The sequence below is a fragment of the Gadus chalcogrammus genome, chromosome 14 (assembly GCF_026213295.1).
Source record: "Gadus chalcogrammus isolate NIFS_2021 chromosome 14, NIFS_Gcha_1.0, whole genome shotgun sequence".
Taxonomy (NCBI): Eukaryota; Metazoa; Chordata; class Actinopteri; order Gadiformes; family Gadidae; genus Gadus; species Gadus chalcogrammus.
The window spans coordinates 21,939,240-21,958,764 of record NC_079425.1 but is presented as its reverse complement, the minus strand read 5'-3'; the positions used below and the strand labels follow the sequence as shown (position 1 = coordinate 21,958,764).

The window sequence follows — 19,525 nt, the reverse complement described above, 5'->3', positions numbered from 1 at the left end:
AGAACAGGGTGGCTCCTCCCGCTGGCTTCACCCTCTTCCTTCATCCTCCTTCCTCCAGCTCTCATCCAATTCAGCACACACGCACACACACACACACACACACACACAGTCCTTTATTCCCTTCTTGCAGCTCCCTGTTTATAAACACATTTACAGCGGGTACATCTGGTCAGCTGCTGCCTAAGGAAATAAGACAATGCATGTGTTCGGAGTGTACATCTATTCTTTTATTTATTTTTTTACTGGTAATTTTGTTCACCATTTTTCTTTTCATGTGCTTTACTAACCACATACACTACGAGGCATTAAACCAGCGCCGACCATCCTTATCAAGCCACTGCCTCCCGGGATTTTCCCTCTTCAATCTACAATCACGCATCTTGAATATTCATCCCCCCCCCCCCCCCCCACACACACACACACACACACACACACACACACACACACAATCTCTCTTCCCCAATCTCTCCATCTGATTTGGTGCCCAATGACAAACCTTGGGAGATGGAAATTTCCCTTTTCTTTCAGAATAGGAAGTGATTGGGTGTTGAGATAGGCCCCGCCCCTTTCTGTCCTCAGAAGGAGAAGATGGCCACCCTGCCAGCCCCCGAGGGGAGGGGGGGGAGGCGGAGCTGTGTTGGAGGGGGAGAGTGGGGGGGAGGGGGGGTAGTGTCAGTAGGACTGAAGCACACGTCCCTAGAGCCTGACGTAGGCTCATCATCTCACTACCTGCACTTCATTAGCCGCACCCGTGCTCTCTCTCTGTGTGTGTGCGCGCGCACGTGCACGCACACAAACACACACATGAATGGCAAGAGAGTGAGAGACAGCGAATGGAAATGAATATATATATAGATATATATATATGAGAGAGAGCGAGAGTGAGAGAGAGCAATAGAGCGAGCAAGAGAGCGAGAGAGCGAGAGAGAGAGAGAGAGAATCCTGTGTCAGTGCCAGGCTGTGTGTGATTAATGTGATGCTCCACGTTCCATCTCCTCCTCCATTACCAGACCCTCCATCCCTCCATCCCAGGCTGCCTGCACACTTGACTGCTCAACCCTACAATGACACACACACATGCAGGCGCGCACAGACACACACACCAAAAGACAAACACACACACACACACACTAAACACAAATGATCAAAGCTGTGTATGTAGCCCTGGGTCAAGTCAGCGCCCAACCGAGAACGGACATTAAAATACAGCTTTCATAGCGCTTTCATAGAATCACGGATGAAACCGAAGAACACCAGCGTGGCATCAATAAACATCAATACACCCTGCGCCCTCAAGCCTTCAAACCAGCAGTGTTACGCCCACCGTGGAGCCCAGTGGCTACCTCCATCCTAACCCACCCACCAGCAGCCCACTGCCAACAGAGCCCAGCTCACTCCCTGCCACACACACACACACACACCAGACAGAAGGTGCTCCTGACACCCCCGCCATGTTCCAGCCTTCATCTCCTCCTCTTCCTCCACCCACCCCCCCCCCCCCCCCCCCCCCCCGCCCTGCATGCATTAGAACAACATCAGCACTTAATTAAACAGTCCATTTCACACCTGGTGTGCATAGCAGCGCCCAGTCAACCCTGCATCCATATGCCATCCCTGCTAATATCACCCCTCTCAGCCAGGCTCACACACACACGCGCACACACACGCGCATTCACGAGCACACACATACACACCTTCATGAACACGCACTCACTCACTAAGAACACGCAAACACATTGATGAAGATGCACAAACATTTATGAATACACACATTTATGAACACACTCACACCCACATGCAAACACATACACACACATTTACGCATGAACACAACAGCCACAAGCATCACCAAACACACATGCACATAAACACGTGCTCACCAAGATATGCGCACGCACACACACACAAGCCTGAATATGCCTCTAGTATTGGAGGGGCAGGGAGGGAGGGAGGTTCACACAATACATGTTGGTGTGTATGTGCATGTGGGTATGTGTACGTGTGTGAACGTGTGTGTGTGTGTTGGCGTGCCAAGAGGAAGGAAGACGGTACAAGATGGCGGAGGAGAAGAACAGCCTTCCTCTGTTCCAGTGGCTCACTGTAGGAGCGCACATTGTGATTTATAATGTATGCTAATAAACAGAGCAGCGAAAGGTGGGAGGTGACTGGAAGCAGGGGGGAACGAGAGAAAGAGAGAGAGACAGAAATCTGGAGAGATCTAGAGGGAGCAAGTAAGAGATAGAGAGAAGAGAGAGAGAGAAGAAGGAGAGAGAGACAAAGAGATCTAGAGAGATCTAGTGAGAGCAAGTGAGAGAGAGAAGTAGCGAGGACCAAGGGAGAGAGAGAAGATAGAGAGAGAGAGGGAGAGACAAAGAGATCAAGAGAGAGCAAGGGAGAGAGAGAAGAGAGGGAGAGAAGGAGCAATCTAGAGAGAGACCGCGAAAGCGAATGCGCTTGTTTGAAAGTGTTTCAGGGACAGCCAGAGCCTAAAGGGTTTTGCCTTTAGGGGACGCACACACAACTACATAGACACATAAGCATGCATACGCACACACGTACACACACACAGTCAGGCTGTTGGAGCTCCAGGCAGGTTCCAGATGGAGAGGTCAGAACCACACTGCCCTGCTGTCCCAGCATGCTGTAGGCTCCCAGAAACAAGGGAGCCTCCGGCCACACACACACACACACACACACACACACACACACACACACACACACACACACACACACACACACACACACACACACACACACACACACACACACACACACACACACAAAAACATAACTTGCGGTGCTCAACTGCTGTTTACAAATGCCTGATTGTCTGTCTATCCATCCCTCTCTCTCATAGTTATGTGGAAAGCAATGTACTAGAGCGGTTAGGAAGCAACAAGGTAAGGTAGCAAGGGAGTAGATTACACTCCGAACGGCCTAATTAATCAGATACCAGCATGGGTGCCATTCTAAGGCCACACATCTGACGCGTGCGTGTGTGTGAGCGTGTGTGAGTGTGAGAGTGAGAGCGTGCGTGCGTGTGAGAGTGCGTGTTTCCTTTATGCTGCTCTGATTCTCATTACCAAACAACTCCACCCTCCAGCACAGCGCTAGTCTGTACACACGTCCATTCATTACAGCGGAGTGACAGGGTGCCTGTGTCAGTGTGTGTGTGTGTGTGTGAGTGTGAGAGTGTCGGAACTTGTGTACATGCACATGCTAATGAAAGAATGAGCTAGAATTCTTTGATCAGAGTGTGTGTGTGTGTGTGTGTGTGTGTGTGTGTGGGGGGGGTGAGAGACTGATAGAGATACAAAGCCATTTCATACTCCTGGGGTTGAGGATAGAGTCATGGTCCTAATATCTACCTCTCTATTCATTATGATAAATTACATAGTAGAGAGCGGGGGTGACACACACACACACACACGCACACACACACTGGGTTAGTCAAACCAGCTAATATAGGGGCAGCAGGTTGCAGCTTGTGAAGACCACACTGGAGCAGGAACAACTACACACAAATGTGGGTGGGCGTTAATCCTGGAGTGTGTGTTTGTGTGTGAAGGTGAGTTCAACTGTGTGCGTTTACAAATGTGAGTGTATACATCTACTTGTCCAGGAAGCCTGTTTCTAAAGGGATGACCCTGGGATTGAGAGGTTCCTTATCCTGCAGCGGGGGGGGGGGCACCTTGATGTAGGCAGTCCCTCCTCCTCCTCCTCCTCCTCCTCCTCCACGGCAGGTCTCTGACTCACCCACACACGACGCCAGCTACAACATGACCAGGCATCACCATCAGCAGCGGGCCCGGGTATAACGGCGTTATTATTATTATTAGCTTTGAGGCTTTGGTGTGGAGACACACAGGTGACGCTTAATCACAGAGGACCCGCTGCAGGGACCGTCTGAGCAGATGACAAAGGAGGCGTACTCGGATGGCATTGTACACGTATTTATTAATAGCGGGCATGAATCACAAACAAAGTGATTACTTAAGTCCATATGCGGACGCAACGGCATGCCTCACGATGGAAAGAGTGCCTGACCCAGCACATTCATCGTGTTCACCCGGCGATGAGCGATCTGATGAGAACTAAAACAACTGTTAAATCAAGGAAGGGAGCCTGTGTGTGTGTGTGTGTGTGTGTGTGTGTGTGTGTGTGTGTGTGTGTGTGTGTGTGTGTGTGTGTGGAGAAGAGAGGATGATAATGGATTTGCTGTTGGAGAAGTTTGAGTGACTGTATATTGGAGCTGGCACATCTAAAAGATATGGTGGGGGGGGCGGGGGGAAGAGAGAGAGAGAGAGAGAGAGAGAGAGAGAGAGAGAGAGAGAGAGAGAGAGAGAGAGAGAGAGAGAGAGAGAGAGAGAGAGAGAGAGAGAGAGAGAGAGAGAGAGAAGAAAGAAAGAAAGAAAGAAAGAAAGAAAGAAAGAAAGAAAGAAAGAAAGAAAGAAAGAAAGAAAGAAAGAAAGAAAGAAAGAAAGAAAGAAAGAAAGAAAGAAAGAAAGAAAGAAAGAGAGAGAGAGAGAGAGAACACTGCGGTGTGTTCTCTTTGTTTAGCTCATTCTTTAACTTCACTCCCTCCATCTCTCTTCCCCCCTTAATGATTCATTTCCAGGTTCCTTGCCAGGAAGGGAGGGATGGAGGGAGAGCCAGGGGAGGAAGAGTTGGGAGAGCCTGATGAAGAGACCCAGAGCCTGGCTGGACAGCTGGGTTAGAAGGCCCTTTGTGGACCTGGTGCATGAGGCCACACACACACATGCTCAGTTGGCTCACACAGACGCACACGCTAACACACAAACACACAAAAACACGCGCCTCACACACACACACACGATCACACACCCACAGACAGTGACACACAAACACAAATGTGTATATATTCCTGGTAAATCTGTCAAATAGAAAGGAATGGGATGGGACCGTGGGTGTGCACGCGCATGTGTGTGTGTCTGTGCGCACATGCTCGTGTGTGTGTGTGTAAGCTGTGGGGAGTATAAGTGAGTGTTGTAGGGTCATATGATCCTGTCCCAATTAGAAAAGCTGCCTTTGTAAACTTCTCACCCCGCCACATGACGCTTACATCATATTCATGCTAACAGCGGAGCTCTGAGAGCTGGGAATTCAATCACACGTTTCAAACACGCACGCGCACACACAAACACGCACGTGCACACACACACACACACACACACACATACACATAACTGGGCCAGCAAGCACGGCTCCTGCTTGTCTCGATATCTCAAGGGATGCTAGGCTAATTCAATCCTGTGTGGATACCACTCCAGTGCTATTAGCAGCCCTGCGCTAAGGGGTGCTAAACCTTTAGCCGTCGGACCACAATGTACCTGTAAATGTACAAAAGGTACAAGCGACAGCAATGCCCCCGAGACGCCCACCTGAGGCACACATCCACACACAAAGCTCCGCCATTTAAGTAGCTCGCATCCGTCTTAACCCATTAAGGATCTGAAGGTCAAAGATTAAAGGTCAGGGTGCAGAGTCACATGGTCCCAGGGCTTACCTTTGGGGAGAAGCCTGTCCACACAGGTGTTGCCATTAGAGTGTGCATTTGTGGGCGTTTGTGTGCGTGCGTGTGTATTGTGTGCATGTGCATGTGTGTCTGTTTGTCTGTGTGTGCGTGTGCGTGTGCTCACCTCGAGGCTCTTCGGCTTGTTTTGCCAGTTTACGGAGGGCTGCAGCGAATCCGGAGTGAGCCGACTGGGCAGCCGGGCTCCCATTGGCTACGATGGAGCCGTTGAGAGGTGAGGGGGTGAGGGGGCTGACCGTTGCCGTGGTACGAGTCGCCGTGGAGATCATTCCTAAAGATGGTGACTTTGGCTCATGGCTCATGCCTGAGGGGAGAAGGGAGGAGCAAAAAAAGGAAATTGATTAGTTATTGATTCATGATCAACGTTGCGTTTAGGGTCACAATAGGCTAGGCCTGTGTTGACTGATCCTACTAATAGTGGGGCCACGGGTGTCAGCACAAACACACCCTTCAGGATGACCCATTCAACCACTCACATGGCAGGGAAGCATGTAAATAGGATAAGACCCGATTCCTAGAAGTGAGCCCTCAACCGAGCCTTGGGCTGTCTGTCTATGTGTGACAGCTGCACGGCCAGGGATTGGTGGAATGGAGTGGACTGTGTGTGTATATTATGGGATGGGGGGGGGGAGGGTCGGTGGTCTATTGGCTGAGGGTCAGAGGTGAGTGAGGAGGCTGGATCAGTGAGCAGTCTTTCCCGTCTGCCCCAGTTCACAGCGCCCGGCATGCTGGGACCAGGTCACCAGGAGACTAGGCGCACACGCACACGCACACACACACGCACACACACACACACAAACACACACCTCTCTCCACTGATTGGTTGCACAATAATGTGACCAGCAGCAGCATTCAACCAACCAAAATTGGGAACTTACAGTTCTGGATGCTAGGATGCTGGGCTCAAAACATGATTCACACAAATACTGCTCCTGTCATGAGGAAGCATTCCTCTACAACTAAAAAGTGTTTGTTATATTGTTTCAGACAATGTGTGCCTTTATATCATATTACTACATATTAATCATGTTTGTCCGTGTAAACCAAACAAACAAACGACTTCAATCTCTTATGATTTACGACCTGATATTATTTACTTCTGTTTGTGTATTTGTTGTGTCTCCAGGCTTATATTGACCTTTTAGTAGCTTTAGGGCTAAGAGTACTTCTGCCCTTTGAGTGTGTGTTTATGTTTGTGATTCTGTGTGTGTCTAGCGAAAGGTGACACTTTTACAGTGCGTTGGTCAGTGGAATGCATGAATGACTGAGTGGTCCGCGGTAGCCTTGCTTACTTCAACCCACACACACACACACACAGACATAAATACTCAGGCACACACACATGCTGATGTGAGGTATGACTTCCTGTGTGGAGGTGGCTCTAGGTTCATATGGAATGTTGGTGAAGAAATAGGGGGATTAACGATTCCATTAACACACACACACACAGTCACACACACACACAGTCGCACACACACACACACCCCACACGCCCACACACTTTGTTTACATTCCATGTCTATGTCTATCCTCTGGCAGACACACAGTAACCACAATCCCAGACATGCACACGCACACAAGAAGAAGAAACCCACCCACACACGCCGACAGACACACAAGCTGGGAGTGCTCTGTTCTGTTCACTAACAGAATATCAATACTACAATTATACGAGTTGGAATTACATATTGGACTAGCCCAGAGACATTAAAGAGGTGCCGTTTTCTCTCTCTCTCTCACACACACACACACACACACACACACACACACACACACACACACACACACACACACACACACACACACACACGGACACACATACACACAGAGCTGTGTGTGCGTGCATGTGTAAAACAATGAATAAGTGTGTTCTACCTCAGCATTGCTCTGCCTGACCTTCCAATCGCCCAGTACCCTCTGAGTGAACCCACCGACAATTAATCATGGAATCAACAATGACTACCGTCTTTACACACTCACACCACCGCACAGCCCGCCCGACATTCAGTCTTACACACACACACACTCAGGGCACACACACAGACCCATACCCACATGTGTGCGCACAGCGCATGGAGACACAAACACACACACACACAGAAAGACAAATAACCAATGGTTAAAGAATTGCATATAAGCAAACAGGCCGTCTAAGTATTCATGCCTCGATCCAGCCCAGCACTGAGAGCACACACACACACACACACACACACACACACACACACACACACACACACACACACACACACACACACACACACACACACACACACACACACACACACACACACACACACACACACACACACACACACCTCTTTAGATAGTCACTGACCATTCAACTGTATGAGAACCAGGAAGTGTTCACACACAAAAGCAGACAGATACGTCCACGGCCAGAGAGATAGAGCACGGCTCAGAGTTCAGAGCTCACCACCTCCGGGGGAGACACACAGACCCAGTCCACCGTCCCACACACATGCTCCCCTGCACGCACACACACACGCAGACCACCAGATTGCGAACGCCAAGAAACACACTGGTATAACCTGAATCATGTACAAATACCTTTTTGAACACATACACTTTAAAACACCCACACACACATTCAAGGCTACACCGACGAAAAACAAACACAAACAATAGAAACAGGTAATCCCGCACACACAGACACGCAAGCATGGCCAGATGACACAGGCGGAGCGAGAGAGACGGAAAGCCCGACGGAGGCTCCTTACTGTACAAAGGAGCGGAGCGTCATCAGTCTCCCATGGCTGCGTCTTCCTGCTGAGCCCCGCCCGCCACACAGAGCCCCTACCCAGCAGGACACACCGCATCTTCCTCTCCTCCTCCTGCTGCTCCTCCACCTCCTCTCTCTCTGTCGCTCTCTAGTATCGCCTCTATCTGCCGCCCGAACCTCCCTCTCTCTCCCTCTCCCTCTCTCTCCCTCTCCCTCTCTCTCCCTCCCCCTCTCTCTCTCTCTCCCTCCCTCTCTCTCTCCCTCCCTCCCTCTGCCCCTCACCCTGTCGCTCACAAAGAACAGTTTGGAGCTTATCTAACAAAGCAACACACACACACACACACACACACACACACACACACACACACACACACACACACACACGCACTCTGCCTATCCGTGTCCTCCTCACTTGCTCGCTCCCTCTCTCTCTCTCTCTCTGGCTCCCTCACTCGCACTCTACTGCTTGGCTCGCTCGCCCTGCCCTTCTCTCTACCTCTCTCTCTCTCTATCTATCTCTCTCTGTCTTGCTGGCTCTCTCTCTCCCTCCCTTGATGAGAAAACAGAAATTCTTAGCCCAGCAGCTGCTACGATGTCACATGACGACCTGCCCCCCCCCCCCCCCCCCCCCCCCCAACCTATAATTCCTCAGCCATTTGCAGATAACAGACAGAGGCATGCATGCCCTGCCATGGGGGCACTTAGGTGGGGGAGGGGTCCCGGGGGGAGGAGGAGGGGGAGGAAGAGGAGGAGGAGGCGCTCGAAGGTGGTGTGTGCATCTGTGTGTGTGGATGTGTCTTCCACTTCTTCTCTTTTTTTCTTTCACACAGGGTCGGTCATCAGATCTGACCCCATAGTGGGTGAGCGAGGGCGGGGGTAGATAAACTGTGTCTGTCTGTGTGTTTGTGTGGAAAGAGCGTCAGAGAGGGAGCGAGAGAGCACGAGAGAGAGAGCGCGAGCGAGAGAGCGAGAGAGATCCTGAGAGGGAGACTTGTCCTGGCCTGTGTCAGGCCCTGCAGCACAAGTTAGCTAACCCACCGAGTCGGAATCAATTTCTCTCCCTCTCCTCTCTCCCCCTACAAGTCTAAAAACTGAAGTGGCATTCGGCAAACACACATCGTTGTCACACACAGAACCACACAACGCAGTATTGTTCGATGTGGTCAGTGTTAAATAGCGAGTCCACTTCCTCCCTGATGTTGTGTCTTCGCTGGGGTGTGAATGAGCAGGTTCTGTAGTCACTTCCTCCACCTGATACTCCTATCCAAACAGTGAGGAGGCCAGCGCAACGAAGAGAGACGATCAAGAGAGAAAGAGACAGCGAGAGAGAGATACAGAGAGACTGAGAGGAAGACTGGGAGATGAGTTTAGAGGAGGAGTTTTGATGAATTGCGAGAAACTATGAGAGAGAGAGAGAGAGAGAGAGAGAGAGAGAGAGAGAGAGAGAGAGAGAGAGAGAGAGAGAGAGAGAGAGAGAGAGAGAGAGAGAGAGAGAGAGAGAGAGAGAGAGAGAGAGAGAGAGAGAGAGAGAGAGAGAGAGAGACCTACTTATGAAGCAAAGCAACATGGTGGCCAGTGGTGTGCCAAGAGCCACTTCTCAACAAAGCTCCTTTCTGTTTCTTAGGCCACGCTCTAGCTCCTCTGAGACAACACGACACACCAGTCCCCTGCCCCCCCCACATATCGATGCTTCGTCCCCTTGCTTCCTGTTTCCCCCCCCCCCTCTCTCTTCCATCCCCCCTCCATCCTCTGTTCCATCCCCTCTTTCCCTCCAACACTCTCCTTCCTTCTCTTTCATCCTTCTCTCCCCCAACCCCCTCCCTATCTCTCTCTATCGGCCACTCTGGAGGAAGCACACAGCTTGGCCTGAGTCCTCTCTCTCTCTCTCTCGCTCTCTCTCGCTCTCTCTCGCTCTCTCTCGCTCTCTCTCGCTCTCTCTCGCTCTCTCTCTGGGTGGGGTCAGCTAACATCATGTTGACAGATAAGGAGCCCATTCACTCCCCGTTGTTGTGGGCCGCAACACAACAAGACACAGCAGGCCACCGTAGATAGAGTGCCGCTGAGAAACAGGGTAAAATAAACTGCACTTTTTATTTCTCCATCTGGCCGAGGCGAGGCGTCGAACGCAATCACCACTTGAAGACAAGGGATTAAGTTGCTCACCCGATCGGATTAGAGGCACAACCAGGCCCTTGTCACCACTCTAATATCTTTAGTGGGAGTGTTAGCAAACAAGGAGGGACTTAAAAGCAGTACGGAAAGGTTGTGTTTAATTTATGCGTCGTAAATTCTGAACTTAACGAGGACTTGATTGCAACACAAGCCGCTAAGAAAGATAATGAGAGACTAGTAGCAAAGGAAATACTAATGATATGAGTAAATTGCAAAATTCCATTAGTATCGAAAAAAAAAAACGACCAATTCATTCAGCACAAACGCTTTCATACAATCCTCGAAACGTCCAGCAGATGGAGACTTCTTACAGTAAAGGGAAACCTAATTACAATGCCTTGCTATCCAGCGATACTCAAACAATAAAACAAGGGTAGCTGTACTTAATACGGGCGAGATTACACCACTCAAATAGAAGCCAGGCCTTTGCTTAAATAAAGGGTATATATGTGGGTTTTCATGGTCTTTCAAGGAGCCATCTTGGGAGGGGATTATTAAGCACAGTAGCGTCGGCTCTTTCAGACCGCCTAAGGGTTAAAGGAATCTGTTAAACGCCCCGGCTCCTGGTGTAATTAACCCTTTGAGTGTTGTTACAGCCCAAGGGAAAACAAAACAAAGTATTTGGAAAAAGGAATGCCGGTTGAAGCACGTGCACGCATGCGCACGCACGCACACGCACGCACACGCACACACACACATATAGAAGACACATGAACATATATTTGCGTACAGGAGCCCACGCAACCTCACACGGTACACACACACATGCACAGGACAGCAGCTCTCTACAGCTAAATGACATACAGTAAACACAAAGTCTTAACACCCCACTGGGAGGAAAGCGGATCATTAACACACCAACAAACACACAGCCACACTTTTCCAACACTCTGTTGGCTGGAATGCAGATTACCCTTTCTGGCTCTCTTTGACATAGACATGTAGGAAGAGAGAGAGAGACAGCGAGAGAGAGACAGAGACAGAAACAGAGACAGAGAGAGAGAGAGAGAGAGAGAGAGAGAGAGAGAGAGAGAGACAGAGACAGAGAGAGACAGAGAGAGACAGAGAGAGGGAGGGAGGGAGAGAGACAGAGACAGAGACAGAGACAGAGAGAGGGAGGGAGAGAGAGAGAGACAGAGCGAGAGAGAGACAGAGCGAGACAGAGACAGAGAGAGACAGAGACAGACAGAGAGAGAGAGAGAGAGAGAGAGAGAGAGGAAGAGAGACAGAGAGAGCGATAGAGTAAGGGAGGCAGGGAGGGAGGGGGAGTAAATCCTCTTGGCTCCTGTGTGCCCAGGCCAGCATGAAGATAATGCAGTGGCAGCTCTAGAGGGTGGTTAATCTTTAACCAGGAAGGGATTTGCCTATCAGCTCGTTAAAACTAGCAGCGCAACGCTATTCCCTATCTGATCCAGGCAACCTTCCAGGCCAGGCCAGGTCAGGACCAGGCCAGAACGGCTCCTCGGTGCACAGCATGATGGGCTCTCTTTTGGCCCCGGGTCAGTAGTAGTAGCAGTATTGGGGCAGGTATTTATGGGTTGCTTCCTGAGGGCTTCCCCTCGTAGGAGTGGCCGTTTGGTGTGGTGTGGTGAGCAGACAGACTTCCACAGCTAGGCCGCGGCTGATTGACTGCTGCTGGGGGTCTGAAGACATCCAGGCCTCGGGGGCTTACTGCTATGCCAGGGAGGAGGGGAGTGAGGGAGAGAGGGAGGGAGGGAACTATCTACAAATGACAAAATATTCTGAATCTATTATGGAACCACCTTGAAGCAAGTGATAACTGGATACGTTTGACATCATGGATTCTGAAGTTACAGTAAAAATAGAACAAATATTGAACTTTAACTACTGGGAGAACTGGAGCAGTAGTTAAACAATTTGGAGGAATCCGGGAAACTCGTGGTGTGGTTTGCTCTCAGTGTGAGGGGAAGCTGGGTAACGGGGCGTCTTGAGAAAGTCACATGCTGAAGATACTCATAATGTGGTTGGTATATATTACACACGCACACATACACACACACACAAACACACAAAGCAGGATAAACCAGCTCAGGTTGTGCAGGTTTGTTTGACATCTGTAATGAGTTGTCAGTGCAATCTCCCCTCAGGCACTACCAAACGTACGTGCGTGTTGGTGGGTGTGAAAAAGTGACATCAAAGGAACCCTCGAAACCGCGGTTCGTCTTGCAGCAGAACGAGAACAAAATTCGAGGAAACAGGGAAAGCAAAGCAAATGGGTAGGAGGCAAGTTAGGATGAGCATTGGTGAGCTTTAGCTCTCTCCACTCACTCAATCAACTGTCAAACCAAAGCACCTAGTACGCATGACTGTATGAGCAAACATAGATGTACTATATCATTAAGCAGAGCCGGTATCTCAGCATGTTCCTCACTGTCAGTGTGTGTGTGTGTATCTGTGTCCCCTGTTCTCTGTGTCTATGTGCCTCTCTCTGTGTAGATATCCACCCAGCACTCCATCTTCCCTTGTCTGAGGGCGATTTTGTTTAATTTGGGAAACTCACACAACCCTTATGGGAGGAAAAAGAAGTTAAGTTAATTATGCCTCTAAGTATCTATCTCTCAGGTCTGTAGATGTCTGACACTCTGCACGAAAATTATTTAAAATGCAAATCATCTTCCGTGCTATTCTGAACTTTCGACCACAAAGTCAGAGGTTCCTTAAACCCTTCTGGTTTCTGAGTGTGTCTGCTCAGAGGCGTCCACGGTCACACTATTGGTACCAATTGCCTTGGGAGGAATTGTGGATGATCTGGATATCTCTGTGGTTGTTGGCACTCTGTGAGTTGAGTACGTTAGCTGGTTCTTTATTAAATCCAGCAGGTATGCATGCACCAGTGCTGTGTCTTGAGGAAAGGAATAGAAAATACACTCTCCTTTCCCCCCCAGCCTCCACTGCCTTGGTCTACTAATCACACACACACACACACACACACACACACACACACACACACACACACACACACACACACACACACACACACACACACACACACACACACACACACACACACACACACACACACACACACACGTGTGCGTCTTTGTGGGCTCTCATGTCTCACATCAGCGTAGGCGTAAAACAGCAAAGTCTGGTTACGCCTCACCATGATTCCAAAAAGGTGTGAACACACACACACACACACAACACCAGTAACTCATTCTCTCTGCTGTGCTCTACGTACACGAGTGCACGCATGCATTGCTCACACACAAACCAGCAGACAAGGGGAAGTCCAAGGGCTAAACCAAACACTTGAGTCTAGTGTTTGGCCTGTGAATCTGGTGGCTTAAAGCAAGCATTACCGACCAGTCTCCATCTCCCTCTTCACCTGTCAGTCTTACACAGGTATGGAGACACACACACACACACACACACACACACACACACACACACACACACACACACACACACACACACACACACACACACACACACACACACACACACACACACACACACACACACACACACACACACAATGCAGGAGGCAGAGAAACAATCAAGCACACAAACACACACACACACACACACACGCATGGCACGTGGGAACAGCAAATAAATATTTGCACACATGCAACAGAGCCACAGAAGCGCTTATCGCCATTTCTGCACCTGTGATACACAAACACACACGCTAATATACACACACACACACACACTGCATTACATTAGGATGTAACACATGTGCCTTTCCTCTCTTTCTGTCTCCCTCTGTCTTTACTGTGCAGATGAGCAGCCAACTGCTCTTATGTAAATTTATTCTATATAATCACATGCGCAAATCACATCTTCTTTCTCTCTCCACATCCTGATCTCAGTCCTTATCTCTCTCTCTGAAGGAATCAGTCGGGATATGATTGTGTAATTAGCATTCCCTCTGCTCTTCCCAGCCCTGAACCCTCTGTGTCTGTGTAACATACATACGCACGAGCACACGCACACACACACACACTTATATAAAATAAATCATTGACCATTAGTATACTATTATGGGATTGACTTGATCAACAGCCATCACCTAGGCCTAAACTGAGGGTGGTTTATTCGATAAACAGGCATTTGCAAATGAACAGAGGGAAGAAATCCCTAACACCTCAACTCTTAATCCTTTTAACAAGTCCTGCTATGTAAATACCACACACAAAGAAAAGAAGGATTATATCATTATCTTTCTCTTAGAGAAAGCATGGCTTTCTCGAACAGGGGCCATTGCTTGAAGGTATTGTTATTCAATGGGAATCCATCGAGTCACAGAGGGGGTTACCACCGGATTGGACATGCTTGGCAAATACAAATCTCTGCAAATACGATTTTTTATTAATTAGGTTCCCCGTTGATTATTTTTGTTTCTTTTTTTATTCTCGCGTGATAGTATTGATGGAGGACCGAAAATAGGAGTTAGCATACAGAGGAAGAAGGAGAGGACCGGTCCAGGGGGTTCTGAGGGCTATGTGGGCCTTGGACAGGCCTGTGCATATAGAGGAACGATGGAGGTTTACAGGGACTACAGGCGTTTAGCTTCATCCTTAAGCCGATTACAAACCCCAAGATGAAAGACTTGACTTCCCTTCACACACGTCTGACCCCGTTCACACAAGTGTGACGACAAGGTAGGACACGGATGGACATTTAGCAACATGAACACACACACACACACACACACACACACACACACACACACACACACACACACACACACACACACACACACACACACACACACACACACACACACACACACACACACAGTAGATAGCTGCTTAAAGTTAAGCCAGTAACACATTAAGGGGAGCACATTAGGAGACTACAACGTGACTTCACAGTGAAAGTAATTTGTAAAGACACACACAACCAACCACATGAACTGTTGGGCGGGTCGGACTGCCAGTCTGTTTGTGTGTCTTTGTGTGTGTGTGTGGAAGGCGCTTATCAGAGCAAGGGCTTTCATTGCACATACATCGGCAGCGAAAACAAACACACAAAGATTTAATTTCTGAGGTTTATATATGCCCCTGATTGACAATGTGTTGTCCATCTTAATTAAGAGCCAACCTCTAATAAGAAGCATCAGCATAATAGAGAGGGTGTTACTAGATGACCAAATAGTATGGAAGAATGAGAGAACGTGAACTCAAACATGTAGATGATAAAAAAGGTGTAATATAGTGAAACGGGGATAAACTCCAAATGAGGTCTTCTTACATGAAGTGTGTGTGTGTGTGTGTGTGTGTGTGTGTGTGTGTGTGTGTGTGTGTGTAGATCAGTGAGAGGTCAGGTGTCCTGTTCCCAAGACATGCTGGGGCAGATCAGGTGACTGATAGCATCTGCTTGTCACTCACACACACACACACACACACACACACACACACACACACACACACACACACACACACACACACACACACACACACACACACACACACACACACACACACACACACACACACACACAAATGTAGAGACACACACACACACGCACACACAGGAGAGTGAAAAGAGAGAGAAAGAGAGAGTGAGATGGAGACATCGATGGCTATTCCACACCTTCTGTACAGACATTTGCCGTCTGAACCAAGATTATAAGGCTGATGATGATGCCTACTATGCTAAGGGCCTCTTAGCTGGAAAGCTAAGAGGCCCTATCATTAAGTGTCTGAACTATGGCTTAATAGAATAATAGTCAGGGTTATTATAAATAGGCTATTATTTTGACAATAACATTTTTTAATTAAGTCTTAATTTTTATTTGTTGCATGTATGAATCGTTGCATGTAAATCCATATTCTCCGGAAAATACAAATTCCGGAGAACCAAAAGATGTGGTCTCCATATTAGGTTGACGTGACTCATATTCCCCTTTGTTTGATAAAAGGACGAAGATGACACTGATTAACAATGACTATTGGATGACTAAATGGCCACATAATGTGCGGCTGTGAATATGTCAAAAGACATGCGCGTGCGCACGCGCACACACACACACACACACACATATGTAGAAGCTCAAGTGTAAGGCCAGGTGACACACGGATGGGTAATGTGTGTGTGGGTGTCAACAAACGGTTACAAAGACCAGCTCACAGAGCAGGTTAGGCTTGATCACACACTTGCACACGCACAAAGGTATACAGATACACAAACACAATGCACGCACAAAAAATACATCACAATGTGGCCTGTTTTGCCGGACACAGAAAGTCATTAAAGAAGGACTCAAAGCTATGTCTGTTGATGTGCAAAACCCTCATTACCCAAACACACTACAGTGGTTTTCTAGTCAAGCGCACACACAAGTGAAGCGCACACAAAAACACACGCACAATAAAGAGTACAACCACATTTTCATACCACCTTAGGACATTGTTGTACTGCGAGTCAAATCCAAGCCCAGCCAAGTCTAACACATCCCAGTCTTCCAACCAGGGCCCACTATGTAAACTCAATGCAAACATCAAGGTTTATAGCCAGCGCCATTCAAAACCATTAGGATGGGCTGTCGATAAGGAATATGCAAAACGGGTCACCTTTAGGTCCGGTGTCCCTGTGTCAACAGTACTGGAGTGTGTGTGTGCATGTGTGTGTGTGTGTGTGTGTGTATGTGGGGGGGGGGGGGGGGCTGCTAGGGACTATCCTAATCACTCTCTAAACACAACCAGGTGCTGTTGCCACAGACAAACTGTCACCAGTACCCCGCACCACCCCAGCTGCCGTCTGCCCCAGACACCCAGTGTCAGAGCGGGTTAATGGTACAGTAAAGCAGCACCTCCGCGTCTACTGGGGTGCACTCTGCGCCAACTTCAGTGGGACCTGTGGTTTCTGTGACAGGTTAAGAACTGCTGGCTGGTTCAACCCAAGTGTTTATGTTCCCCTTTCTTGTGTGTTGTTTTATGGATCCTTTTAAGTGTGTAGCGAGTTCAGCTATCTATATAATCTATCTGCCTATGTTGAGACAAGTGAGTCTTTTTTTTTTTTTTTACTTAATAGGACATTTGAAAACATTATGTTACCAAGTGACATCTTGGCACACTAAAAGCAGCCTTTAATTCCGTCCTTATTCTGGCTGTTGTATAAACACTGTCTGCAAGCCGATTTAGGACCAATTATGTGTATAATAAGCAAAACTGTGTGTGTGTGTGTGTGTGTGTGTGTGTGTGTGTGTGTGTGTGTGTGTGTGTGTGTGTGTGTGTGTGTGTGTGTGTTATGTCGAAACACTTCTCACGCGCTCCTGTGCGCCAACCGGCGCTCTTCCTGTTAACTGCAGGCGCCGACATCCACTGTTTCTAGTGGCATTACACACACACACACACACACACACACACACACACACACACACACACACACACACACACACACACACACACACACACACACACACACACACACACACACACACACACGAAGACCACCCCAACCCCCACCTCGGGCACACCAAACGGTCACCCATGTAACAACACCACCGCAATCAATAGGCCTTCTCCATCAGGCAATAGCTGTACAGTAGACCAGATATCGTGACGTCAAAGCATACCGACTAGACTGTGTCTTATGATCTTCATCTTTTTTCTTTTTTTTAATCGACCGACTTAAGAAACTGACGACACAATTACTTCAACGTGTCTCAGTCGCGATGCTTACAGTTTAACCCGAGAAACCCTTCGGGCTATACTTAACATAACAGTCGAGGGGACCAGACCAGAAACGTCTGTCTTGGAAACAATGTCAGAAGACGTTAATTAGGGAGTTGTTGGGGCTGTCCGCCCTTTAGACCGGCGATAGCCTGCGTTTCATATCTCGATTGTGGGGAATTTTCAAAAACACAAAGCGAAACATCAGCCCCGTTACAGCTTCGACAGTGGCACGTTTTCTTTCTCTCCATTAAACTCTCTCTTTCCCTTGGTGGTGGCGCGCACACGCGCGCGTGAAGCCGACAAGCTTGGCTTGGCTCGCGAACCCCGACCGACGTTTCCTCGAGATCGTGATAACTTCCTCAACGAAACCATCCTCCACGGAACAACCGGCGGTGTCCGAGATCGAAGTAATCACCCGGAAAAACACTCACCGTAACTACATGCGGGCTTATTCCAATCCGTATCAATTCGTAATTCTTCATTTAGTTGTGAAACCGCGTATCCATCCTTCGGCTTTTTCTCCCAGCTCCGTCGAGAAGAGACTACTTTTGTTGTCACGCAGGAAGCTCCGACGCCTAGCGAGGCCACGGGGACGGAGCTGCTGAGCGGAGGAGCGAGAGAGAGAGCGAGCGAGAGAGAGAGAGGCGGCCAGCTGCTGAGAGCTTGGAGGTGGGGCTTCCTCCAGAGCGGGGACAGACAGACAGACACGGGGGGTGGGGTGGGGCGGGGTGGGGGCAAGCACCTGCTCCCCCGTCACGCCTTCACAGAGCTGACCCCTCATTGTCCCCCCAGCCACGGAGATGAATGGACGGTCGATGCTACACATTCCGCGTTTGACAAGAATGAAGTTGAAGTATTGTCGCGGCTTTGTCGGGCTTACAATGCGTGCTATATGGCAGACACGCGGATTGTTATTTTTATTGGGATGATCTTTATGGGGGGGGGGGGGGGCAGTTTGGACGGCTCGACGATGAAGAGATAGGAAAAATTTAACATTTTTACGCAGATATTAGAATCAGCCCAACATACTATGGGGCTTCTACACAAAACGAGAGCATTGTCAAGCTGAATTTACCCTGAAATGGGAATGTAGTAGTAGGGTGTAATTGCATAGAATGTACACAAGAGGACAGCAATCTACCAGAAGCACGTCAAAAGCTCTTAAATCGGACCTGTGTGGTTGTAAGCGATTTTACAGTGGATTAGAACATGTGTTTACTGTAAGTACCTAAGGACGGTTTGATAAATGCAGTGCAAATTGTACATAGCCCACTTTTTTAAATGTGGTTCAAACTGAGCACAACAAAAATCCATCCACACACTCACTGTGTACTTTTTTTTATCCATTTGACAGCATATTCCTTAGCTATACTTGACCCAGCAGAGAGAGAGAGAGAGTTAGAGAGTTAT

At 48.7% G+C, this 19,525-nt stretch overlaps 1 protein-coding gene across 3 annotated transcripts in view; it reads right to left on the bottom strand.

Moving 5' to 3' along the window:
- The window catches only part of gse1b (Gse1 coiled-coil protein b), a 39,712-nt gene extending 20,962 nt beyond the window's left edge, over positions 1-18,750 (bottom strand). For 2 of the 3 annotated variants that reach the window (XM_056607837.1, XM_056607839.1), the window contains exons 1-2: positions 18,547-18,750; positions 5,661-5,858 (exon numbers count right to left, since the gene is read on the bottom strand). In XM_056607837.1, the coding sequence (XP_056463812.1) occupies positions 5,661-5,856 (196 nt within the window). In that variant the 5' untranslated portion in view covers positions 5,857-5,858; positions 18,547-18,750. Of the gene's footprint in view, positions 1-5,660; positions 5,859-18,546 lie in introns of those variants that run through there. The other variant, XM_056607840.1, reaches the window with a different exon arrangement.
- Between the last annotated feature and the right edge of the window lie 775 nt (positions 18,751-19,525).